Below are 26,633 nucleotides of genomic sequence, written 5' to 3' on the forward strand. Positions count from 1 at the left end.
AAAAGAAACTTTCAGTAGAGAAGAGAGATGAACTGTCAAGTTTTATCACCACCAGAGTAAACCAAGACCACACTGGGAGAAAAGAGGAGAGGAGAAGTGCTTGTTCCAGCTTGTCCTAGATTCTGAACTGCACATTTACTCCCTATTACTCTTCCTCCCCCTCCGCCTTTACTTTCCATATCAGATCAGCAATGTGTCCCTGAGGAGGGACCCATTTCTTTCAATGTGTGTGTGCCTGCAAGTGTTTAGAAATGTATGGCCATTCGTACATATGGTACGAGTTGTAAAACCATAAAATTAGGGGCTCGGGCTGTTTGCAGCGGCACAACGTGGCCGTTTTACCTGTGCTGTCCTGACGTCTGCCGGGCGATGACTGACCCAGAAACCCCCTAGAGGAACACTCTCAAGGAAGAGGCAATTAAAGGTTTGTAAAAGTGCAATTAAAAAACCCACTCTTGAAGAGCGTGAGGAACGAGTGCACAAGTTCAGAAACACACACACACACACAGAAGAACATGGATTTAAATGCTAACTTGAAATAAGTAGACGGATTACTGAATGTACTAGAACGGGATGTTTCTGGAATTCACCTAAGTTGAATCCGGGGAGTTTGCCATGTTTTTATGAGGAGGATTAAAGACCCAACTTGCACCTTCAGAGAGCGGTGTCCTCTGCTGAAATACTGTCATCCCTACTTCCAGGTTTGATTACAGACTGATTTATCGGACTGAGGAGGTTTTATTCACGCTCTGTAATATTTAGGCTTACAAGGATACAAGGACTAAAAGCACATTATTCGACCTCCAGCATGTATAAACCACATTTATTTACTTTGTAGTGTTTGCAGGGTTTAACGTTTAAAGGGATTTCCAGGAGGTTAAACTTTATGGCTGAATTTCAGCGCCATTAACTTCATATCGTATTTAGTTTTCATCCCTGCCAACGTTTGAAATCCAAAATTTGAACCACACTAACAGCCAACCTTGTGCATTTCACAGTGCCCATGCGTGTTTTTTGTCTTTTTTTCTGAGGCTTTGATTTTCTGACAAGAAAGCTCTGCATTGAATCATAAGATTTGCAGCTTCTGACTGACAATTTGTCTTTGAATGTACCATCAAGGAGAGTGCTGGCAATTGTCTGTCTCAAAGTGCAACAATAAAACAACTATGACAAGAAGATTAGGGTAACTACAACTTTTCTTCAGTATGCAGGTTTCAGGTTTCACTTTTATACTATGAAAACAATTAACTGAAATAAACACCTTGTTGGAAGGTGAAAAACCTGAAGTCTGTAACTCTATGGCAGACTTTGGAAAACAACCATCCATCCATCCATCCATGCATCCATCCATCCATCCATCCATCCATCCATCCATCCATCCATCCATGCATCCATCCATCCATCCATTCATTCCTTTTAGCTTCTTCAGGATACCAAGGCATTCCCAAGTGAGCTGAGTGTGTCCTGGATCTGTCCTGCAGTGTCCTTCTGGCAGCACATGCCCGAACATCCCACGTAGGAGGTACCCAGAAGATATCCTACACTCAAAAAAATCAACTAGGGCATGTGTTTGATTAACAAAGTAGTAATATGTTTACATCACATGAAGAAATCATTTTTATGCTCATTAAATGATTCATTCTTTTTTGTTGAATATAAATCAAAGAAAACTTTGATGAGTTAAATTCGTTCATGGCAATCCAATGAGAATGAGGTCCATCAAACCAAAGGCTCTGATAGCGTCATGTATTGCGCATGCTCCACGCCCACCGGATGCGGAAAGGTCCGTTGAGAAGTTAACGAGCGCACGTGGAGTTACTTCTTTGGCATACCTGATAGTGAGGTAAGTAATATTTCTTGATATATTTATTTAGGTTAGTGGAGTGAGAGATAAACACTATTAGTTAAAATTTTTTACCTGTGTAGTGTGGAGATTTATATATAGCAGGGAGGTTGTAGACCCAAACATTTTTCAAATGTAAGTCGGTGAATTTAATGTTTTTTTTTAAAACTTAACCGGAGTCGCTAATTGTTGCAACAGAGCAAAAACTGATGAGGTTATTTTGGTAAGTTCGTGTTTTTGTTTCTGTCGACTTTGAATGAGGTGTGTATCATGGTTATCTGCGTTGGTAGGACTGTTTTTCTTCTCTGGAGTTAGCTAACTTTGAAGAGCGGGAAAGCCGCGTAGAGCCGTAACGTCTTCGCATATAGCTCCATGAATGAAGGGTTACTTTCTGCTTAACCGGAGTTGGTGATTGTTGGTAGTAGTGGTAAGACTGACCGACATGGTTTTGGTGATTTTATGAGTGTTTTATGATGCTCTATCTAAAATTCCTGTTTTTGTCAGTGGAGTTTAGTCGCGGGCAACCGCATTAACTGGATTGATGAAAGGTTTAATTCAACTAAACCAGCGTTTAGGGGAGTTAATAACAAGGAGTAAGATAAAATCTGTCACAATAATTGCATGTGCATTTTCTTTTTTTGTAATATATTCACTTAATTTTTGAATTCAGAATGATTTAGGTGGATAATTGTTTGGGTTATAGTTTCTCTGGTGCTCTGCATTAGGCTGACTAACGGTGCGTTCACACCGAACGCGATAGATGCCCCTAGCTGATCTCGTGCACATTTGCACCTCGAAGCGCGTCCAGCATGAACTGGTCGAGGTTTATATGCAATTTTCACTCGTATGAAGAAGAGATCTGGGAGGAAGTAGTGCCAGACGGTATGTTATTAAAATGGCAGCTGTCAATCTAGCGTTTGAAGAAAGAGTCTCCCTTCTCTATTTGCTGTGGAGAGCAGAGCAGTGCCTAAAGGATGTCCTCACTGTACCTGGGTCCATCAGGTCTTCCACAAGCGTGAGCAGTTTGGTGAGTTTCACCACTTGCTCCAGAAGCTCCGTCTGGATGACGGCCGCTTTCAGCTGTACCACCTTCTGTCCCTTGCCGAGTTTGAGAAGCTGCTGTCCCGCAGATTTTACCAACTCGAGCGGTAGACGTGATAAGCGCGAATGCACAAAATGCACCACACAAACTGCAGTGCGTATTTTACTTCGCGCTTCAAAGGCGTCAGTCGTGTGAAGTAGGCAGAAAAGCGTTTTCTCAATGCAAATCTGCTTCCGAAGTTTAGCTGGACCCCCAGTCGCGCTTCATCGTGCTCCTCCATTGACTTTACATGTAAACCTGAAGCTCTGGTCGCGTCTATCGCGTTCGGTGTGTACGCACCGTAACAGTCTTCACATTTCACAGTATGTAGATATTAACACAAATTTGTCAGAGTAATAACTTTGTTTTAATTAATTTCTCTCCCCAGAAATACATCACAAAATAAAGCCACATTCCCATGCTCTGAGATTCTTATGCACCTCCTCAACAATACATGGTAAGTTCATGTTTGCCTTATTATTATTATTATGTTATTTATTTATTTTTTTTGGATGATGCAGAAGTTTAATCTCCTTGACGTTTTCTAATGCATATTTCATTTTTTTATCAGTGACGTGTATGTGGCAGTGCAAGCATTGTGTTACCAGAGAGAGCAGCAGGTACAAATTACTTCAACATTATAAACTACATCATCATTACGGAATAGGTCAACATTATCTGTGCATATATGTTAATTGTCCGTGCACATTTAAGACTTGGAGTGGACTGAACACTCATGTCTATAAAGCTCATTCATCTCAGTTTACACAGACAGCTTCAAGTTCAGTAACTTTTAAATGTGAGTTATGTGACTGCAGTGACGTCTTCTCTGAGAGAGATTTTTTTGTCCATATTGGAACACATCTGCGAAGTAACGAGACAGTTAGTTGTGTGTTTCTTGGTTGCCCTTTCAAGACAAATATTTACAATACATTTTATACACACAAAAAGAGGAAGCATCATCCACACACACTTAAAGATTTTAAAGCCAGTGTAGTTACACGTGTGGACCCAGTTCAAGTGATAGAGTCCTCTGATAATGTAAGGGCTAGCTGTTCTGAAGATGTATCCTATGGTGAATTTGAAAGTGAGTCAGTGACAGAATGTGATAATAGTGCTGTTGAAAATCAGCCCGAACTAACTGAACGGAAATTAGCAGTAATATTGTTGAAATTGGAACACATATTTCATGTTCCAGCAAAAGGATTAGATGAGTTCTTAGAGGAGTTAGTTTTTCTGTTGAGTTCAGCTAGTGTACCTCTGACAAAACGTACAATTACAGAAATTTTTAAGAGCCATAACCTCCATATTAGTCAGGCTGTTATTGAGGAGCTTGCAAATTCTGTATGTGTTTCTAACCCTGTGGCTAAAATATTGGGAAAGTGTGGCCCTCTTGCCACTCCTTATAAAAGAAAACTATACTACATACAAAATTTTAGGGTTGTAGAGCCTGTTGAGTATTTTTTATCGATAGACCAAAGGAAGTCATTTCAGTACATCCCTTTATTACAGTTATTGCAGGAAATATTGAGTCACAATAAATTGCTGGATAGAGTGATTGAAGAACAAATAGCTCAAGAAAATAGAGAGAATCTGAATGGTGATCAGAGGGTTTACAGATCTTTTCGAGATGGGGAGCATTATAAAAGAAATAGCTTTCTAGATGGTGAGAAGTTGAGAATTTCTATTAACCTTTATATTGATGATTTTGAGGTTAGTAATCCTCTTGGGACCTCACGGAAAAAGCACAAGCTTTGTGGTGTATATTGGGTCTTGGGCAATTTACCACCTGGTTCTCATTCAGCCCTTTCATCCATTTATTTGGCAATCCTTTGCAAGAGTGAAGATTTGAGGACATTTGGGTTTGAAAAAGTCTTTGATCCACTTTTGAGAGATCTGGTAACTTTGGAGCAACATGGTGTGTTCATCAGTCAGTTGAACGAGTGTATTAAAGGAACTGTGAGCTGCGTCATAGCTGACAACCTAGGAGCCCATGGGCTGGCAGGTTTTGTGGAAAGTTTTTCTGCTGAATACATATGCAGATTCTGTACAGCTAAAAAATCTGAAATAAAGTCAGTGACTGCTGGTGATTTTGAGCATAGAACACCGGAACTTCATGAATTCCATTTGAAGCGTGCACAAGAAACAGCAAGTGCTTGTTGTGGAGTTAAGCGAGATTGTATTTTGAGTAAGAATCTGAGCCATTTTCATGTCACTGCAGGCTACCCTCCAGATGTAGCACATGATCTGCTAGAGGGCATAATACCAGTGGAGCTTGCGCATTGTTTTTCTTTTTTAATCTCTAAAAAGTATTTCACCTTAGAAAAACTTAACAACTTGATCCAAAATTTTGAGTATAAATGGGCAGATAAAACCAACCGGCCTCATGCAATTCCCCAGACTTTCTCATTAAAAAAAAATATTGGTGGAAATGCACATGAAAATTGGTCTCTGCTTCGTTTGTTGCCTCTAATTATTGGTCCACTTGTTCCAGAGGATGAACCTGCATGGCATATTGTTTTGGATCTGAAGGACATTGTGGAGCTTGTTGTAGCCCCTGTCCAGTCTGATGAGTCGATTTCCTACCTTGAGTGTAAAATCAGTGAACATCGCCAGAGATACCAAGAACTTTTTCCAAACAACAGTCTTCTCCCTAAACATCATTATTTGGAGCACTACCCTGCTCTGATTCGGCATTTTGGGCCTCTTGTCCACAAATGGACAATGAGATTTGAGGCGAAACATAGTTTTTTTTAAACAAATTGCTCGCCATACAAACTGTTTTAAGAACATACCTGTTACACTTGCCAAAAAACATCAGCTCGTGATTGCCTCTGACTTGCACTCTTCTGACCATAAGACACCTTTAATGGTAAATGTTGGCTCATCAGTACCAATTGATGTTCTGAAAAGTGATATCGCAGTAGCTATAAAGCAAAGATTACCAGATGAAACTGATGTCCATATTACAAAAAGCGTGTCATACAATGGCATGAACTACAGCACAGGAATGATAGTTGTTCATGGGCAAATATTTGGTTTGCCAGAGTTTGCAGAAATTCTGCAGATTTTTATTTTGCATGGCAGAATATACTTTTTTGTAAAAAAGTTCTCTGCTTGGTATCGAGAGCACTTCAGAGCTTTTGAGCTTGACATGTCACATGCGAGAGAGGTGTCTCTGATTGAGCATGGGGAATTACTCGATGACTACCCGTTAGCTGCCTATTCAGTGGGAGGCCTGCGTCTGGTTACTCTGAAGAGACACACTAACTTGCAGGGTAAACAGGAGTGATGTTTGTAAGTATTTTCCCCCTATATCACCTGGCACAGTAAATAATACATCATACTTTGCAGACCAATTGCTACTTAATTTATTGAGAGTAGATTTCTTTTAAGCATCTTATGCAAGAATTGTCATTAATTAGAAGAATGCAAGACAAATCTGGAAAATGCACTATTCACTTCTCCAGTAAAAAAATTCCTCGAGGCCAAGGTGACATCATCAAATTATCGTTGACATTAGAATTTGTTACACACACTCGCACAATAGTCAATGAGTACATCTTTATTTATTTTTTAAATATTTGATATTTGTCCAGGTCAGCATGATGCCCCAGCCCATAAGACTGAGGATCATTCTCGGAGAAGATGATGCCAGGAAACTAATTTTACCAGCTGGGATATCAGACTCCATTGAGGAATTGTGTCAGGAAATAAAGACAAATTTTGGAGTGCAACAGGATTTTTGTCTTCAATATCAAGATCCTGATTTCGGAAATGATTTTGTAAATCTGACTGCGATCTCTGAAATTAATGATAAAGCAACTTTAAAGGTTGTATACTTGGATAGTGTGCAGTTGCAAAGTTTTACAGAAGATGGAGTGACATGTCAACCAGTGCGAAGTCCAACACATTCCTTTTCAAGGTCTTCAGACACAGACAATACAAGGCCCGTTTCATCGTCAGGTTCATCACCGTCTACAAGACTGTCAGTGTGGCCAAGTGTCTTCACAGTCCCTCGTTTCAGCTATGAGGCTGAACTGCAACTTGAAAAGGCCAATGCTGAGTTCATTGCTGGTGGAACTCATTTGACCCCCTCACCAAAACTGAAATCCCACCTTTTAGAAAGGCTGGCTGAAGAAATAATAAAATTTAAAGTCTATCCAACTGACAATGACCTGAATGAAGTTGCAGAAGCCCTTGTCAAACAGCATCCTTGTCTGAGGGAGCAGGGATCCTTTAATGGCTGTTATGGTTGGAAAATTAGCCTCAAGTATAAAATGGCCAATGTCCGGACCAAACTAAGAGGCCTGGGCTGTGCTGAGGTGTTGGTAAATTCACTAAAGAACAAGGCCCAAGACAAAAGTAAGGCAGCATTGAATGTGAAAAAGCCTAGAAGAGTAGAAGTCAATTACTGTCCGCAGTATCCAAAAGGAGAAACCACTGACAGCCTGGAAAAAGAGAGAATTGCACTGCTTTCAGAGGTTCAGAAGAGAAACAATGACAATATAGTGACAATGAAAATGCAGAAGACTTTTTCGTACAGAAGGCAAGAAGTTATTCAAGGACAGCCCTTTATTGCAGATTTTAAAAGCAGATGGCCAGCTCTGTTCACCGAGAAAGAGGTGCATGTCCTATATGTCAAACTTTTAGAGTGTGTTTATGGTTGACCAGTTATTTCTTGCTTCACTAATATTGACATAACATAGTGATAAAACAGCTAATAATTCCTGGTATGTCCTTCCTCTGGTGCATATTGTAAGTGCATTGTTCATGTTTTTCAGATTGACAAGGAATTCCTGCGCATATCGACAGTACCGCTGCTATCTAGATTCTTTTATGAGCTAGACTTGTACACTCCACGCATGATGGAGCTCTTTCGAGGCAAAGGTGGGGTGGCTGGCAGAAAAATGAGACACATCATCGTGGCCATCTCCAAGGTGGGTTAGATCTGTGCTTAAGAACTTTTTATGCCCATAATCTGGCAATTTTATGAGCAAAGATATCTATACATATGGTAGGCAAAAGTCCTAAGAGGTTTTCATATTTTATACAAATTATATAAGCATCAGTCTTATATTAATAAGTAATTGATAAAATCGTATGGTTAATTTTGATCAAAATGGGGAAAAAACCCCCCAAAAAAACATTAGTGTTGCCTCATTTTGTGTCTGATTTGGTTTAGACAGATGTTTTGAGGTGGCTGTAGCTCAGGTGGTAGAGCAGGTCAGCTACTAATCAGAAGCTTGGCGGGTTGGTCCCAAGCTCCTCCAGTGTGCATGCCAAATATCCTTGGGTAAGATACTAACCCCAAGTTGCTCACCGATGCATTCATCGGAGTGTGAATGTGTATGAATGTTAGACAGTAAGCACTAAACCCGGTGGCGCCAGTGTTCGACAGCCTCGACCTCTGTCAGTGCGCCCCAGGGTGGCTGTGGCTACAATGTAGCTTACCATCACCAGTGTGTGAATGTGTGTGTGAATGGGTGGATGACTGGATATGTAAAGCGCTTTGGGGTCCTTAGGGACTAGTAAAGTGCTATATAAATACAGGCCATTTAAACAGTTTAGAAAAAGTGATTGGGTGAATGAATTGTTGTATAAAGGCAGCTTTGAGTGCTCTGAGTAGAAAAACGTTATATAAGAACCAGTCTATTTACCATGTGGCCTTTTGGACTCTTCCAAACTAAGTATTCCTTTTTCAAACTGCTGCCTAAAAGTTAAATATTGTCATTATGGATTCCCTTTTTTCTTAGGATGACACAATACATGCAAGACGAGCATGCATCCTGAAGTCCTTGTGTGTCTACCTGAATGAAGACCATGAGAAACTTGTGAAGGAATATACGGTCAGTTATATTCACAAGTTGTTCTGTGTTATGTAATTTGCTCCAGGAGTTATGGGTAATTTCGATATATGAAATGGTAAAATGTAACACCACGTGTGAATAAAAGATATTGCAATTGGTCCTTGTTTTGTTTCATGTCAAATTTCTGAGGTGTGAAACCAGAGACATAGAATTTAGTAAATATATCAGCATATTCACACTGATTGCTGAATTCCTTTTTTTTTTTTTTTTCATATGTAGACTCAAACAAATGTATTATTATATTTTACGTCACAGAACACTGAGGCCAACACTGAAGCCATGGAACAAACTGTGATGGGAGTGTATGTCATACATCAGGAGGGTGCGGAGCCTGGAGATGACCCAGAGAACATCGGTGTCCTGATTGAAGGCGTGGAGGTTCTCACTGGTTTGAGGAGCATTGCAATTGCTTGTGCTCTGTTATTTGGACTGATATACTGTCTGAACCTAAGCTACCCACCGGAGCTCAAATGCACTTTTGAAGTCTTGCAAAAGATTATCATGAAGCTGGATGGACAGAGGTTGTCATCCAAGGCACAGTTTCTAAAAAACAAGCTAATGGGGTGAATGAGCTTGAAACGGACTCATGCAAGCCAGATATTTTTTTTTTCAAGGTTTCTGCAATGCAAATATGTGTTTACTGTTTAAAATTGTAAGTTATAAAATGTTCATATAAACTATGTGGTTTGCTCTGTGGCTATTACACAAAGATTGTTCGTCCATAACTTAAAGTCTTATACAGTTTAAGTGTAAACACTGATTTTTGCCAGATGGCAATTGTTACAAAGGCAAATGCACACTGGTTTTCACAAATTGTTTGAGTGGAGCAGTTATACTCAAAATTGAATGTTTTCTCCACACGTTAAATAGCATAAAGTCACTATTAATGGATACAGCCTGATTAAATGGAGGACTAATGTATGCAAGCAACATAGTAATGTTGTAATATTATAGTAATGTTGAATGTTATGTCTGAGCTTTAAATTGTGTTAAAATTCATATTGTTGTTTGCAATGCATATTTTACTACATTTTACGAAAGTTGCTTTGGGGATAATATTTTTTGTCTGCAAACTATTCAACAGACTTATTTCATTTTTATTATTAGGGTTAGGGTTATTTTATTGTATTTTTTCTTTCAGTCAGCATGTCTTGATCTGGAAGTTCTGTGGTCTTAGTATGAGATGGTTAAAGGGGAGAAAGCTAGGCTGAACTGGGATCCTGCCAACTGTTTTAAGAATGTTCAAGCAAAATAAAAGATGGTTTTGCAAGTTATCATTTATGTATGTTTCATTAATTTAATTAAAAGTAATGTTTACATAAGCAATACAAACACTAACTGAAACATGATTGGTGTAAGTACTACAGACATAAATTACATTTGTTCATTCAACAAGATTAACATTGGTGTAACAAACAAATATTTTACTAGTTCATGTAACAAGACTGACTTTTGATGTGCCAAAGTGTTTAAACAATATAACATGAATTTAAATTAATTTAATTAGACTAACTTGGTACAAACATGTTAACTGAATAAAAATCAAATTAACTGAATGTTAATGTTTAAATTATGTTACACTTACAAACATATTTAGTGTTGAAACAACACAATCAAGATGGATTGATTTAACATGATTTGTTTAGATGGAATATAGGTGGCAAGATGAAATTAAGTTCATCCAATGAATTATTTTTTTGAGTGTAGTTCCTCCTGAGTAATTGAGCTCCTCAAATTATCTCTAAGATCGAACCCAGACAACTTATTTCCATCATGTGTATCAGCAAGCTCATTCTTTTGGCCACCAAAACAAAAAGGTACAGCATCAAAATCACAGAAGACGCCACACCAATCCATTTCCCTAGACCTCAAGATGCTAAAACTCCTCCACATGGGTCAGCAACTCACTCCTGATCCATTCCTTTTCCAACTAAGAGCCATGGTTTCAGACTTGGAGGTGCAAATGTACGTCCCAACCCTTTCAAATTCAGCTGCAAAACACAAGCAAGCTGGAGGTCGTGGCTTGTTGAAGCCAAAAGACCCACGGGACTTGCAAAAAGTAGAGAAGAAATCCTGAGATAAACTGTCCTCCATGCTCCAAGTATAAGTGACAGCAGGCAGCCCTGTGTCCAACACACACCGGGACATATATGAAATATACATCTTATACATAATTTACCTTTTTATGTTCTATATAAATCGTCTACTGACGAACATAGTCTCACAGTTGGTGTTCTAGCTCTCTTGACCAGATTTCTGTTTTGAATACAGCAGAAGGAGCACATATGAGGAAAAGAAACTCAAGGCCAGCTCTTTCCATTTATCACTCCTGCCAAATACAATCACGAGAAACACAAATGTTCAGCTGGTTCTGCTGGCTGTTCTGGTGGACATCAAGCACATGGTTGTTGTATTTTAAAAAACTAAAAACACAGCCAATGCAACTCTCTATGATGGCCAACAAACAGTGTAAGAGGAAACTTATTTCTTTACCTGCATTGAGGAAACTTGCTACCATCAAAGAAAGATCCTTCTCCCTGATAATTTGCCTGGCTTTCTGAGGTAGCAGTCAGACCAGATAAAAAAAAAAAGGGAAATAAAGCTGAAAGTGAATCAATGTCAGAGAACACAGGCAAAGAAAAGCCCATCACTGAGCCTGAATGTGAGCACCCAAAAACTTTTCTTTTGTTGTTAAGCTTTATTGTTGAAAACTGTTTAGACGGCATTGTCAAAACCTTCGGGTACGATGTTTTTAAGAGCTTAGAGCCATGATTTCATGCAGACATGTTGTAGTGGCTTTCTGCCAAAAAGTAAAAAAAAGTGATTTTTAAAAAAAGAAATTCTGACAGGTGGTGTTTTTTTTAACCGCTTACTCTGGCTTCCTAATTTTGTTGACTCTAAATCACAAAAACTTGTGCCGCTCTGTAAAGCGCTGGGGCCGAAGGTGAAACAGGCAGCGTGTCACTGGCATCCCAATCTTACCCTGCAAATTTGGTGTCAAGTTAATTCCAATTAGGTTATGAACTTCATCTGACAGCAATCTGGAGGAGGGCACGGGTTACGTGCTTAGGTGAGGCATGACTGACAGGCGTGCAGGGCGGGATCTTGCAACTAAGGCGACATCACTTAAAAAGTACACGGGAGCATCACAATTTAAGCCATTCGCTGCCGTAGAGACACACGATGCAAATGAAGAGCCTCTTCCTTAAATGGATCAACTTATTACAGAAAATGAACACAGTACTCCACAATGACAAGCAACACAGGCCTTTGGAGGGGTTTTCGTATTTACATACCTCATTTACATAAGCATTCAAACCCTTCACTTAGTGAATGGTTAAAACATCTTTGGCAGCAATAACATCCTCAAGTTTTCTTGGGAGTGATACTACACACTTGGAACAGAAAGTTTCTCTCATTCTTCTTGGCAGAATCATTCAAGCCTGTCCCTGCTGAATGGGGAGTGTTGGTGCACAGCCAATTTCAGGTCTCTCTAGAAGTGCACCATTGAGTTCTGGTCCAGATTCTGACTGGCCGAATCAACAATATTTTCCGATGATGCTCCCGAGTTTCCGCATGGTTTTAGGCTGTTGGGTATTTAGAATGTAAACTTTTGCTTGGTTTTTATCTTTTTTTGCATCCATTTTTCCATCTGACTAGTCTCCCAGTCACTGTTACAGATTCCCACAGCATGATGCTGCCACTATTGAGCTGGTACTAATGAAGTGATGACAAGAGCATAGTTTTCGCTACACATGGAATCGCGGCGGAACAGTTAAATCCTTCTTTAATCAGAGCAGAGGATCTTGCTTCGCATGGTTTGAGAGCTGCCTTTTGGTAAACCCCAGCAGGTTTTCACATGCCTTTTAGTGTGGAATGGCTTCTGTCTGCCGACTCTACATGAAGGTCTGATTGGAGTAGTGCTATAAGGTTCTTGCACGCCAACAAAGGAACTCCGCCCATTAAGTCGGACGTCAATAGCCATTGCTGGGACTAAACTCTTCTTCAATTCCCAAACTCATACAAACACTGTGGTATCAAAAATGACCCAAATTCTTCTATCTTTAATAAAATAAAATGATCAGTGTGGCTGCTCTCTCAGTCAACAGAACACCTATGATGATTCATCCACAACACGAGGTTAGACATTAATGTGCTGCGTGGTTTTGATTACTCGCTATTAAAAATTCCTGATGCTCAGCTTTGTGTACCGATTCAAATCTCAGTTAGCCTCAGAGGGATTCTTTTCAGAAGCATTCAAATATTTGCTGTTTGGCAAACCACGAGTCCATAACCTATAGATACACCGTAAGATTTTGAAAAACTGAGTTTAAAGATGCGATGCACGTAAACGGTGCTAATAAGAAAGCAAGAGAAGCTGACAGTAATCACAGATTATTTTTAGGCGCTTGTTTATAACAAATAAAACGAGATACAAGTGTTCTTGAGCAATTTGTGTGCTACAGAAATGTGCCTTGAAACAATATTGCCTCATAGGTCTATTTTTTTAACCTCCTGGCTTGAGTTTCAGTTTCTATGCACTAACAACTGTGCACCAGTGCACTCTAATCAAGTCAAGAAAGACCAAAATGGATCTATAACATTTCATTGCTATATTCACAGAGCTCCTCTGAGTCTGAACCCTGAACCTTCTTGCAACAGGTAACAGGTCTAATCGCTGCTCGATGCTGCTCGTGTAAAGTCTGTGTTTTCTGCATGCTTGCGTGGGTTTTCACCAGGTACTCCATCTTCCTCCCACAGTCCACAGAAATGACAGGTATATTGGCAAATCTAAATTTGTCATAGACATGAATGTGACTGTGAATGGTTGCCTGTATTTCTGTGCTACCCCTGCAACAGACTGGCGACCTATCCAGGGTGTACTCCACCTATGACAACTGGGACACACTCCTACGCCCCTCCAGGATCCTAAACTGGATAAATGGAAGATGGATGGATGGAATTAGATATGAAGCTTATGTGCAAGTTAAGTAAAGAAGATCTGTAGTCACTCATCTGCCTGCATCCTGGATTCTTTGCTGCTAGTCTCTTCATTACATTACTACCACTTTCCCACGCTGCCAATCTCAGTACTGACGTCTTTACTCTAGTCCAATCATCTTCTTGCCTGCCTTCTTTGAGCCAATCAGCTTCCACTCTGCGTGGTTTAAATCTGCGCTCTCTGTCATTTTCCTTCCACCTCATCCAGAAACTCAGAGCTCAATCCAAACCTCCACCTTCATCTTCACCACCACCAGTGTCCAGGGTCCTGTCCTAAATCCTATTTAGGGATTCCACTCTGACATGATAGGTCATTAGAGACTAATCACCAAATACATTTATTTCTCTATCTCAATGAATAATATTCAATTCTTCCAAATGATCTCGCCTCGCTGAAACAACAGCTGTTTTGTAGATTATTGTTGGTTCTCGGGATGTCGCACTCTTTCTCCATCTCTCATCCTTTGTGAAGACCTTCACGTCCTTACTTTATTCAGCAAAATAAGGAATGCATTCAATCTTTTTTACTATTTTGTAGCAGTTTCCCATAGAAACAGGCCTCTCAGGTACCAGATGTATGTGTTGTATAACTTTGTCTCTAACTAAACTGTGCGCTCTGTTGTTGGCTCAACTACTTTTACTCTTTTTGCTTGACAGAGTAACAGCCACATAAAAAGGGAGCATTGAGTGTAGGAAGAGAGCAAGAGAAATACCAAAAAGACAATAAGGACACTGGGTTGGTTGTCATCCGTCAGAGTCGTCCCTCAGCGCTGTCTTGTGTCTACTCAGTGCCTGCTCACGACATCCGTGCACAAGAACTAATCTCTCGTCCATGAGAGGGCCCTGGCCTTGATACCAGATCAGCTGAAGTGAAACACATCAGGCTGCTGACAAGCCACCGTTTCTCCCTGGGATAAAATGAAGCCATCACTCACCAGCACAAGCTAGCAAAATTACAAACTCACAACCTTCTTTCATCTTTACAGCACTTTCTTTTGCCTCTGCCTCTGGCTTTGTGTGATGCAAATGATAAAACATTTAAAGCAGCAGTGGTATAATCAAGCTTAAAAGCTTTTTTTTTTAGCTTGATTATACCACTGCTTCACATAAAACCAGCCTGACTAACTTTTAACCAATTCACCACATGTACAGATTGAATTGCACAAGAATATCTGTTTTATCGACATATGGCTTTGCAGAAACCGTCATTTAAAATTAAAAGTGCAGTGGGCTGGCCTGTGGCAGCACAGACAGCGAGTAATAGCTACGAAGTCTTTTACATTAAGCTGACTAATGATAGAAAGCGAGCTGGTTTCAATCCTTGCCACAGTGGGAGGGTTATTTCCAGTTTTATGTCAAATACAGGTGGCTGCTTGATTGGTGAATAATTGACGGAACAAAAAAACACCGCCCCCGAACACAGAGAGTGCAGTCACAGTCCTGAATGGCAAGCAGCCTGATATCTGGCAAGACTTAAAGGGTTGTGTTGTGGTTTCAGTCTGTTCAAAAATCTGAGAAAAAAGCAACACAGTAAGGAATTACAGAAGAAAGAATGCAAGCAAGCTTTATTAATTCCACATAGGTTGTGTCGTGCTGGGTTTTGTCTACCCCTATTTGTGGAGCATACATGAAACCAAAGAGGGCATGCCTTCTCATATATTTGAGCAATGTTAGCAGCTCTGTCTGGATTTTTATTGGTTGTGGGAAAGAAACCCCAACCAAACTTAAACATGCTCCGCCACTCTGTGTTCCTCCGCCACTGCCTTGTTTGAGTTTTGGACGAAATGGATTCTGGGATATTGCATTTAGTCATTTCGAGCTGATTGGAGACCAAAACAGCCAATCAGATTTTTTGCATCCGAGTCTGTGATAGGCTGGTTTTAGTGCACAAATATAACGGTGTACTGAAAGAGTTGAGCACGCTTGGGCAGAAATGTTGAGAGCGCGAGCAACACATTGCGAGCAAGCGCAAATGCAAAAACTGAGTGAGGGGCTGCTTTTGTGTGTGTGTGTGTGTATGTATGGATAATAGCAAACACTGAAATACATTTTTTGCACGCAGCAATGAATTTTGTTCACTCAAATTTAGCTTTTCTTCGCTCAAAATAAATTTCTCCTCAAAATGCAACACTTGCAGCTGCAAATTTTTTTTTTTTTCGTGCGCTCAGAATAGTGGCACAAAAATAACGCCATAAAAATTCTCTAGTTTCAAGATTCACTGTGTTGTTCTTACTGAAAGTTCCTATATCTTACTGAAATGTTGCTCTGTAGCTTATTGTGTCTTATTTTAAGTGCAATGAGATCATTTTGACTAGAAATAAGACAAATATACTTGGTAGCCTTTGAGTTTTTGCAGTGTATACTGGAATGCAATAGCATTGCTTTACTCCTTTGTCCAAAAATGGATCAGCTACTTGCGGATACTGAATTTTAATTATAGAAGTGGCACTGTGGTTGGCACTTTTGCCTCGCAGCGGGAAGGTCCTGGGCTCAAAACCTGGCTGGGGCCTTTTTGTGTGGAATTTGCATTATTTCCATATGTCTGTGTGGGTCTTCTCCAGATACTACAGCCTCCTCTCGCAGTCTGAAGACATGCATGTTGGGCTAAATTGACTGTAGGTTTGTGAATGCGAGGCCGTCTGTTGTCTGTCACTCTGTGTTTTAGCCCTGCGACAGTTTGGGGACCTGAGCAGAGAAGAAAACTACTAGACATAGTTTCCACGCATTAAAAAATTTGAAGTTACATTAAAAAGAGAGCTGAGGAGGCTTACATTATTAAACAGCTGGTGTTTTTTTGAACACACCTCTAACTGGGGCTCCTTTAGATGCCACTGCAAATCCTCTGCTAGCTCATGGGCGAGTGGGGTAAAGTGTGTGAGCCCTCGCTGACCCTCTAACAGCCTGTGGCCCCAAGCAGTTGCCTGATGTGGTTGTTGTTCACAAGCTGCTGTTATTAAAAAAACAATCCTGGAAGCCATCCTTGATTTGAATTTGCATTGAATTTTCTTCCTTTGCCAATTTCCCACCTCTCCCCCAAGCAGTTTTGGCACAGTGCTTAACAAACAGACACACAAGCAGACAAAACAGCATTTCAGGAAGCAAAATTCATGTCTGCAAAAAAGGACCAAATGATTCGGAAAATTAAGAATTCCTGCGTTGTCATTTGTGAGGTATGAAGTTATTATTTTTTAAGTGCATACATGCCATTTGGGAATGGAATACGAGACATGCACTGTAGCAGTATCTAAAGGTTTTGGGGGCATATCTGTGACACCATCAACTGTGCAAGGCTTCTACAGTGTGCTTCCATCCATAGAGAAGCAGATGAAAAGCAGGGGTGTAGGTATGTGTATGCACTAAACATTAGGATATACTGTATGAACAGGAGAGGAAATCTATAGATTTTATGTTTTGCTTTTGAAAAATTAAAAAGAACTTCATGTTTAACACTTATATGTATCCAACTGATCAAATGTTTGGCTTTTCATTCAGCCATGTAAGATGTGAAAAAGAAGGAAAATGACTACAAGAGCTACGAGACTAATAAATGGGTGTACATGACAAGAGAGGTCTTTAAATCACCACAGATCTTAAGTAATTAACTCATCGCTATCATTAAGCTACGATCACTGATATGAAACAAGTCAGTATGTTACATAAAAGCTCATTGTAAATGCTTGGTTAAATCATATAGTCATAATTTGTCTCTCGTAATAAAGACAGATAGCGATCACGAGGCAACAGTGAAACAAAGACAGAAGGAAGCTGCTAGGTTGGCTCCAGCAGCAGTTTTATTCCCCCTGTATTGACAGGGGATTAATTTCTTCTTATCTGTATGTCCGTGATAACACTTCCAGGTGTGTGCCAATAACATCTGCCATGTGTCTGAATATAATCCAAATCAGGTATATCTGATGGCTGTGATGCACGAGTGTACAAACACAGTGCCCAGGAGGAGGGCGGCGGAGAAGATCTTAAACAACATGGAAAAGTGGGCTTTTTATTAAATTGCAGGGAAGTGACATTAGTGTGACAGCAAGGCGGCAAGTGAGAGAAAATGTTCATGCACTGACTTCAAAAGAGAATATCCAAACAAGAACATACCTAGCAGTACGAAAAGGTTAGTTCACTTAAAAATATGTGTAAAGAGAATGTTTATATATAGTGTGTGAAAAAGTGGATACATACATTTTTTAAAAAGGATTTATATTCAGTTTTAAGCTGTTAAGTCAGTAACAGCAACATGTTAATTCTTTAACAGTTTGGAAATCTAATTTGTTGACTTAAGTCCTTTTCACATCGAAATGGCATGAATGCACTGACATCTGTGGTCATCAGTTAACACGAGCAGGCGTTAACGGTTGATCCTGTTAAAGACTGCAAAATGGTCCTGACCGAACGCTGCCACGCACGTTATCCGTCTCATCATCCTTGGAGATTTCACACTTGGTGGCATGAGCCCTTTTAATGCAAGTATGTAATCAGCCAATCAAACTGGTTTCTTCAACATGACAGTGAGTTCAGCCTCCGTAGTCACCAGATCTCAATCCCCTAGAGCACCTTTGGGACGTGATGGGAGATTGGCATCTTTTTTTATTTTTCCCACAGAGAGTTAAGGCAGAATTCTGAAAGCAAAAGGATGAGCAGCTCCATAGTATAATGGTTAACACATTCACCTAATATATGAAAGATCACTGCTTTGAGACTGGGAGGACACACAAATCCCTGGGAGAGTTGTGTCAGGGAGGGTATCTGGCATAAAAACCCACAAAATCAACCTTTGGATCCATCTGCTGTGGTGACCCCGTTTGAATCAGGGAGCAGCTGAAAGAGGCTTGAAGGCAAAAAGGGGTCCAAAAGTGGCTCCAATATATTTGTGAATTCTTAATTTACAAATAAAACTGCGTTTTCAGACGACACTTGGCTGCAGGAGGTAGTTTCTGATTAAAAGCTGCAAACTAGAAGCTTCTAGCTAACCGCTGTTAGCTTTGACTACATTCAGCTGAGCTACGAGAGGGTTTTCTTTTTTTACCACTTCATAATTCTGATACTATTGACAGCCACAGGGGAAAAAAACAACAAATTTTGTTTTTATAAAAAAATAAGGCCCCAGGAAAAAAAACCATTCTCTAAACCAGGTACTGAATGATACATGAAGAAACCCTTCGGTAAAAATAAACACCCTCCAAAATAGGGCTGCACGATTTTGCATAAAATGAGAATCACGATTTTTTTGGCTTAGAATTGAGATCACGATTCTCTCACAATTTTCTTTTCCAGTATAAATATTTATTGCACTTATTAACTGCACATCAACTTCGTAACAGTTGAGACTGAACATAAAAACAACAAATGTCTCACATTTTGTCCTTGCCGCAAAATGTTGTACTGCTTGAAATTTCGTCTCCACCGTTGCTCGACGCTGCGTGTATAGAGCAGGTAGTGCAACAATAGAAAAATCATTGCAGGATGGCACTGTGTAGCGTTTGTCTAGGGTGTTGATCATTTTCCTAAATCCCTCGTTTTGCACAGTGTTGATGGGAGCCATATCTTTGGTCAGGTGATAAGTGATAGCCTCCGTAATTTCTTTGTGCCTGCGGGAGTTCGACGGGTATAGGGAAGCGCTGTATAAGGTTCCCGTTATTGATGTTTGGGTGGTTGACCGGGACGGATTTTCTCCTGTCACTTTCTCCTCATCCCTGACGTGCTCTCCGTTGTTTTTTCCCTGCCAATTTTAGCAGCCAGCTTCTGTACCACGTGGTATAAGGCTCCGCCCTTGTCATTTGTTGAGCAGGAAGAGTGAGCGCTTGTTTTCATGCAGATTACGTCCCGGATCAAAATGTGGTACAATCGTCATCGTCTTCTTTCTTTTTTTTTAAAAATCGTTGGATTTTAAATCATTTGGAAATGAGATCACACATAAGTATGAATTGAGATCGCGATTTTCTAACGATTAATCGTGCAGCCCTACTCCAAAATGCAGATAAATATAAACAAGAATAAAAATGGAAAGTAAACTTACTCCTCTGGAGTGGAGATATCTGACTCAGAGTATGAGAAAAACTTATTTAAAAAAACAAAAACAAACTTCTTTTGCAATTGCAGACATTTATCACATGGTCGATTCAATATGATAACAATAATACATTTTTTTATTTTACAAATATTGTTACAAATATTGTGTTCAATTATTCAAAGGAAGTATTATGTCACCCATGGACTAAATTGCATTAATTTCTAGGAGACAAAGCGCAGTTTAAAAGAAGAAAAAACAGTACTTGGATGCACTATCTCACCTTAAGTGTCTCAACATGTCCTCTGCTAAGGATTAACAGCAACATGTTTATTGTGGCCTATGCACTAATTGATTACCGTCTCAAATAACTTTCCCGCCACTCTTCATAGAGCAATCTGTTTACACTGGCTCTCACAGGTAAAGCGCGTGATGTGAGCTGAACTCTAATCGATTGCAAGCTGCCTGATGCAAATAGTAAATCTTTATTGAGTGACACACCATTTCTTTTCGGGGTCCCGCTGTCTCAGAGGGATCTCGTTGTCCTTTGCCCCAGTTTTGAGTATCAATAAACACCAGCGCTGTGGTAGTAATTACTTTATGATAGCCTCTTGCTGTCAGAAAAGTTAACTGCTGTCCCCGGGGATCTGGCACCACATGAGAGATGGACAGTAGGAGGAGGAGGGCTTATTGAAAGTGTCTCATACGCACACACAGACACACACACACTCACAATGTGCACATATCCACCCACCAAGAAAAAGAAAAAGGCAAACGCACATATTACCCGCCTCCACGCAAACCCACAAATACACACACCAGTGCTCTCCAGATGGATGGCAACTTTGATAATGGCTGAAATGAAGAAGTGGATCGCTGGAGTCTGTCCTCTTTTTCGACAGTTATGACTTAAAACTCCTCCGAGAAGTGAATCATACCGAAGACCGGAGATGGACAATCAACACGGGACAGAGCGGACGAGAACACAGGGGCCACGCACACCTCAATAGATCTCCACTTCACTCAGTGCAGCTAATTGAAACAGAAGTTTCAAAGTGCACACTGAAGTATTTTTTTAAACCTTTTTTCCCTTTTGCTCAAACACGCGTAACTCAGTTCTTTCAAAAAGGAGGGAAAAAAGACAGATTTGAGTTAAACCGTTCTGATGTTGAAAGGAAATTTGCTTCACAGAACATTTGCAGAAAGTAAATGAAAAAGAAAGAAAAAATCATTTCACATATTTCACCAATTCCATATTAAATCACCCTGTTATTCACAAGGCTATGCTTTGAGGAGACTAGAAACATTGCCTGCAGTGATGTTAATTACTTATCTAGTTAAAGCGAAGTGTAAAGTGCAACAGCCTCACAACTAATCATGGCTGTTGATAATCTTTGCCACAGTACGTATAATGAAGTCTGTCTCTATTAGCACAGATATCCTAACCTCCCCTGCAAAATAATGGTTTAAACGCAACCTGCTTGCTACAAAGTTTCCACTTTAACAAGCTGAGCTAATGGCAGCTTTCCGCAGATATACCATCATTTTCATGATGGTATATCTGCGAAAAAAAACACCCAAAACAAAAAAACAGCTACATTTTTACAGCTAGTACTACTCAGCTCATATGGTGTATTACCATCTGCCTGCTTGGATCCTATAGTCGGCTTGCATCCTGCACAGACTAACACTTTGCCAAAAGTGACTGCTGAAATCACTGCCTTGCTTTTTTTTTTCTCCAATTGTTGTAATTAACACTGAAGCTAATCTGATGTCGGGCTGCCGGTGACAACCCCTAATGAAACACGTTGTGTCGGTTACTTCCTCCCACTAATCAGAAACAAGACAGACCTATTAAAGCTCGAGCCTTTGTTCTCTAACGTCTCAGATGTGTGGCTGTCACTCCTCTTAAAGCTTTGAGTCTGCAGTCAGGTTTTTCCTCTGTGCTTGTCGGCGCTCATTTAAAACCCTTCAGGAACATTTAAGCGCTGGCTTCAAAGTGTGAGGAGAACAACTTGTACCACTGTTAGCGCCTGGAAGAAAGACGGATATTAATAATCAGAAATAAGGAAGAGGTGGTGAGATCAAAAAGGCTAACCTCAGTGATTATCGCAGCGTGTGGCGTGTGATTGGTGGTAGCAACAGACCACCCAGAGACGCAGATGAACCCAGCGTGATGGGAGGCCGCCGCAGCTTAGCCGGGCGCTAACTCTGAAGCCCTTTAAAAACAGCTTTTTCCCCTCTGAGGCAGAGAGCGGCACCATAAACAAACTTTAACTGCTGCATCTGTATCTGAATCGCTTTGCTGTGGTGCGATGCCATCCTGCATGTCTCCTCTCTAACACGCATACTTCTCTTGGACAACATAAACAACTCGTCAATTAGCAGGCTTCTTGTACAAACATTTACAGCGTTTAATTCGCCAGGGGTGTGGCTGACTGAGACCGTGTGGTGCAGCGACTTAAGCAAATGGGAATAGCTGGAATTACGGATAAAGAGCCGCAGTTTGCTGCTTCTTTGTGAGGCTGTAAATGAACTTGTGTGCATGTGTGTCTGTTTGCGTTTCTGTGCATGTGAGCGTGGTGGATGAAATTAGTCGTAAACTGCTGATCGCTTTGGATTGGAAGTTCATTAGTACATCTGACGCCTTGATGTCTGATAAAGGCGAGGAGGACGGGATGGTAAACACGAGAGTTGACCGAGATAGGGCTCCTATAACTTTTCCAGGACATCGAGAAAGGAAGAGAAAGAGCAACAGCCAAACAGAAAGAAGGACTGACTTGAAGCGAGGAGGACAATAACCCGCAGCTGCAGAAGGACAGTTGGAGCAGGAAAACAGGAACATCCAGAGGCTGAGAGAGCTGGAAAGAGACCATAAGTCTCTTCCCTCTTATGCACTCACCATCAGTGGAGCAGCCAGTGGATCCGTCGCTGGAACAGTAGCGCATCTCGATCCTCTGTCTGCCCACTTCTAGCAGGCTCGGGTCTGGGATGCGAGCTTTGCAAGTGTAGCGGAAACGCTGCTCATAGTGGCCGCCGTTGTCGGAGATGTTGACAGGCGTCCACGGGGTCCAGGGTGTGGTCTTTTTAAGGTCGGGACATGGCAGAGTGTTGCAAGACTGGTACTCCTGCAGGCACAGAAACACTGCATTTTAACCCACAGTTTTATTTCACGAGAGAGAATCACAAATGACCGAGGCGATAATTAGCACAACAGGCTCCGACAAAAACCTTCTGTTGTGTTTTCCAAACATAATAATGACCCGGACAATGCCTTCTGAAACCCTCAGCAGTCGCTCATGTGAAATTAAACAAACTATAAAGGGGTGAGAAAAAAAACCAACGCCTTTCATCATCGCTCATCCTTGAAAGCCTCTTGATTCTGGTTCTGGCAGGTTTACAGTACGGCATGTTTCCAGAACGAGTGCCACTCATTCCCAAAAATACCCTTTACAAACCAACCAGGCCTGGTTTGCCTGGCTCTAATATAGCGTGCCATTATGCCTGCACGCACTGGCTATGGATATGCTCCCATTAGACCACTTGCCGAACATGGAAAGAGGCAAACAATCCAAGCAGAAAAGGTCATTGTTGATCAAATTTAATCTATAACCACAGGGAAAAGATGGAGAGAAGGAGCGCTGAAGCCAAGGACAGCAAGAGGCTGACACAGAAAGAGGCGAAGAATACAGTAATAATGGCAACTCTTCCTCCAATCTGCATTTGACTTTGAAAGCCAGGCGGTAAAAATGAATAACACGCCATTAAAGCCATAACAATATGATATGTGGGACCTACTCAGGAGTGCCATATGTGTGTGTATATACACTCAACAAAAATATAAACGCAACACTTTTGTTTTTGCTCCCATTCCCCATGGGATGGACGTAGAGACCTAAAATTCATTCCAGATACACAATATAACCATCCCTCCCAAACAGTGGTCACAAATCAGTCCAAATGTGTGGTAGTGGGCACATCTGCTATATTGAGATAATCCATCCCACCTCACAGGTGTGCCACATCAGGATGCTGATCTGACATCATGAGTAGTGCACAGGTGTACCTCAGACTGCCCACAACAAAAGGCCACCCTGGAATGTGCAGTTTTTTGCGCTATTGGGGGTCTGGGGACCCAGAACCGGTCAGTATCTGGTGTGACCACCATTTGCCTCATGCAGTGCAACACATCGTCGCATGGAGTCTATCAGATTGTCAATTGTGGCCTGTGGAATGTTGGTCCACTCCACTTCAATGGCTGTGCGAGGTTGTTGGATATTCATGGGAACTGGTACACGCTGTCGTATACGCCGGTCAAGCACATCCCGAACATGCTCAATGGGTTAATGGGTGACATGTCCGGTGAGTATGCTGGCCATGCAAGAACTGGGACATTCTCAACTGCCATCTGCCCTGAACAATGTGAACCATGATTCATCCGTGAAGCGCACACCTCTCCAACGTGCCAGACGCCATCGAATGTGAGCATTTGCCCACACAAGTCTGTTACGGCGACGAGCTGGAGTCAGGTCAAGACCCCGATGAGGACGACGGGCATGCAGTTGAGCGTCCCTGAGACGGTTTCTGACAGTTTGTGCAGAAATTGTTTGGTTGTGCAAACCAATTGTTCCAGCAGCTGTCTGGGTGGCTGGTCTCAGACGATCTTGGAGGTGAACCTGCTGGATGTGGAGGTCCTGGGCTGGTGTGGTTACACGAGGTCTGCGGTTGTGAGGCCGGTTGGATGTGCTGCCATATTCTCTGAAACGCCTGTGGAGACTGCTTATGGTTGAGAAATGAACATTCAATGCACGGGCGACAGATCTGGTTGACATTCCTGCTGTCAGCATGCCAGTTGCACGCTCCCTCATTGCTTGTGGCATCTGTGGCATTTTGCTGTGAGACAAAACTGCACATTCCAGGGTGGCCTTTTGTTGTGGGCAGTCTGAGATACACCTGTGCACTACTCATGATGTCAGATCAGCATCCTGATGTGGCACACCTGTGAGGTGGGATGGATTATCTCAATATGGCAGATGTGCCCACTACCACACATTTGGACTGATTTGTGACCACTGTTTGGGAGGGATGGTTATATTGTGTATCTGGAATGAATTTTAGGTCTCTACGTCCATCCCATGGGGAATGGGAGCAGTAACAAAGGTGTTGCGTTTATATTTTTGTTGAGTGTGTGTATATATATATATATATATATATATATATATATATATATATATATATATATATATATGTATATATATATATATATATATATATATATATATATATATATATATATATATATATATATATATATATACACACACATACACACACACACACACATATATATATCCAGCACTCTCCTCAGCCAACTTGGACAGCTGGCTGGAAAAGAAATACTCTTATTCTGTGGTGCTATATTTGGTGATAAGATTCAATATGATAATAGATGGGTAATAGGAAGTCCGGCCCCGTTTTGTTCCCAGCTAAAGAGTAAGAAGGCGGAGGGAGAGATACGTCTGAGGAAAATGACACTGTAGAAGAGAAGGTGAGATGGCTGCCATTTTCCTCGCTGCTTGTTTATTTATGCTGAATAGGACTTGACTGACTGCCAGACCTTGACAAAATAAGATAAGAGTTCCTTTCTGCACATCCGTCAGCCTGTCACATAGGATACGCTGACAGGTCAGCTGAGGAGAAGAGCTCTATACATTATACAGTATGCAGGCATATTTTTCACCATCTCACTTCCTTTTTTATCCGCTGTCATGGTCTTACTTTGCATCCATCCATCTATCTTTATATTCCCCCAACTCCACCCCCCTGCGTTCTTCTCACACAGCTTATAACTCGCTTTGTGACACATCTGTCCCCCTCTCTCTCTCTCTCGCTCTCTGTTTCTTATTTTTTTCCTTCTGTATCTGTTTCATCTCCTTCTCCTCTCCCTATGCACCACTGTTTCTATCTCCTGCTTCCTCTCGCTCCCTCTGTCTCACTTCCCCAGGGTACCAAGGTTAAAAACACAGCGAGGATTTAGATTCTGTTAGGGCCCGGTGATGAATGAGGGTGTCACCTCCACCGCACTTCCCGCCTCTCTCCATCCAGTGCAGTAATCATCTTCAGACATTAATATTTAACATTGTCACGCATCACAGACCAGCCCACAATCTGTGATTATCAGCCAATAACAAAAGGGAAGGAAGAAAAAAAGTCCACGTCAGCTTCTCGCCATCGCCTATGGCGACACAAATGCAACACATGGCATGAATGGGGGGTTGGGGGGGACGGAGGAAAGGCAAACAGTCTGTGGGTGTTTGTTGTGAGAGTGGTTGATGGTGGCCAAACACAGTAAATATTTAATGAGGCTTGTCTGGTAAGCGTTTCTCCCTATACTCTGGGGATTAGTATCAGTGCAGTGGGCTAAGGAGATAATTACTGGGTTTAAAGCTAAACCTCATTCAAGGTCTCTAAAGGAATCTACAACAACTACAGCTGAAGTTTACATATCTTACAGCTAGTGGTTTTTATATATATATATATATATATATATATATATATATATATATATATATATATATTAGGGGTGCAACGATATTCGTATCGATATTGAACCGTTCGATACAGTGCTTTCGGTTCGGTACGCATATGTATCGAACAATACAAAATTTGTAATTTATTTTATCAATTTTCCTTCTGACGATGCTGTCTGTGTTGAGCGCTCAGTGAATCTGTGTTCGACTACTCCGCCTAGGCTGCACTGTCGAGCGCAGATCCACTGAGCGCTCAACACAGACAGCATAGTCAGAAGGAAGAGCGCAGGGCAAG

At 41.1% G+C, this 26,633-nt stretch overlaps 2 protein-coding genes across 4 annotated transcripts in view; one reads left to right on the forward strand and one right to left on the reverse strand.

Moving 5' to 3' along the window:
* sema5a (sema domain, seven thrombospondin repeats (type 1 and type 1-like), transmembrane domain (TM) and short cytoplasmic domain, (semaphorin) 5A) overlaps positions 1 to 26,633 on the reverse strand; it is a 174,088-nt gene that overhangs the window by 17,361 nt on the left and 130,094 nt on the right. For all 3 annotated transcript variants that reach the window (XR_003273311.1, XM_026179439.1, XM_026179438.1), the window contains exon 16: positions 22,711 to 22,936. Coding sequence is in view for 2 of the 3 variants with exons in the window: in XM_026179439.1 (XP_026035224.1) it covers positions 22,711 to 22,936 (226 nt within the window). In the remaining variant the exon portion in view is untranslated. The remainder of the gene's footprint in view (positions 1 to 22,710; positions 22,937 to 26,633) is intronic.
* LOC113028945 (uncharacterized) lies at positions 1,373 to 10,522 on the forward strand. Its single transcript, XM_026179440.1, has 5 exons — positions 1,373 to 1,843; positions 3,313 to 3,381; positions 3,496 to 3,544; positions 8,681 to 8,773; positions 9,050 to 10,522. Exons 1-5 carry the CDS (start codon positions 1,704 to 1,706, stop codon positions 9,359 to 9,361), a joined length of 663 nt encoding a protein of 220 aa, XP_026035225.1. The 5' UTR covers positions 1,373 to 1,703; the 3' UTR covers positions 9,362 to 10,522.

The sequence above is a fragment of the Astatotilapia calliptera genome, chromosome 9 (assembly GCF_900246225.1).
Source record: "Astatotilapia calliptera chromosome 9, fAstCal1.2, whole genome shotgun sequence".
NCBI classification, from domain to species: domain Eukaryota; kingdom Metazoa; phylum Chordata; class Actinopteri; order Cichliformes; family Cichlidae; genus Astatotilapia; species Astatotilapia calliptera.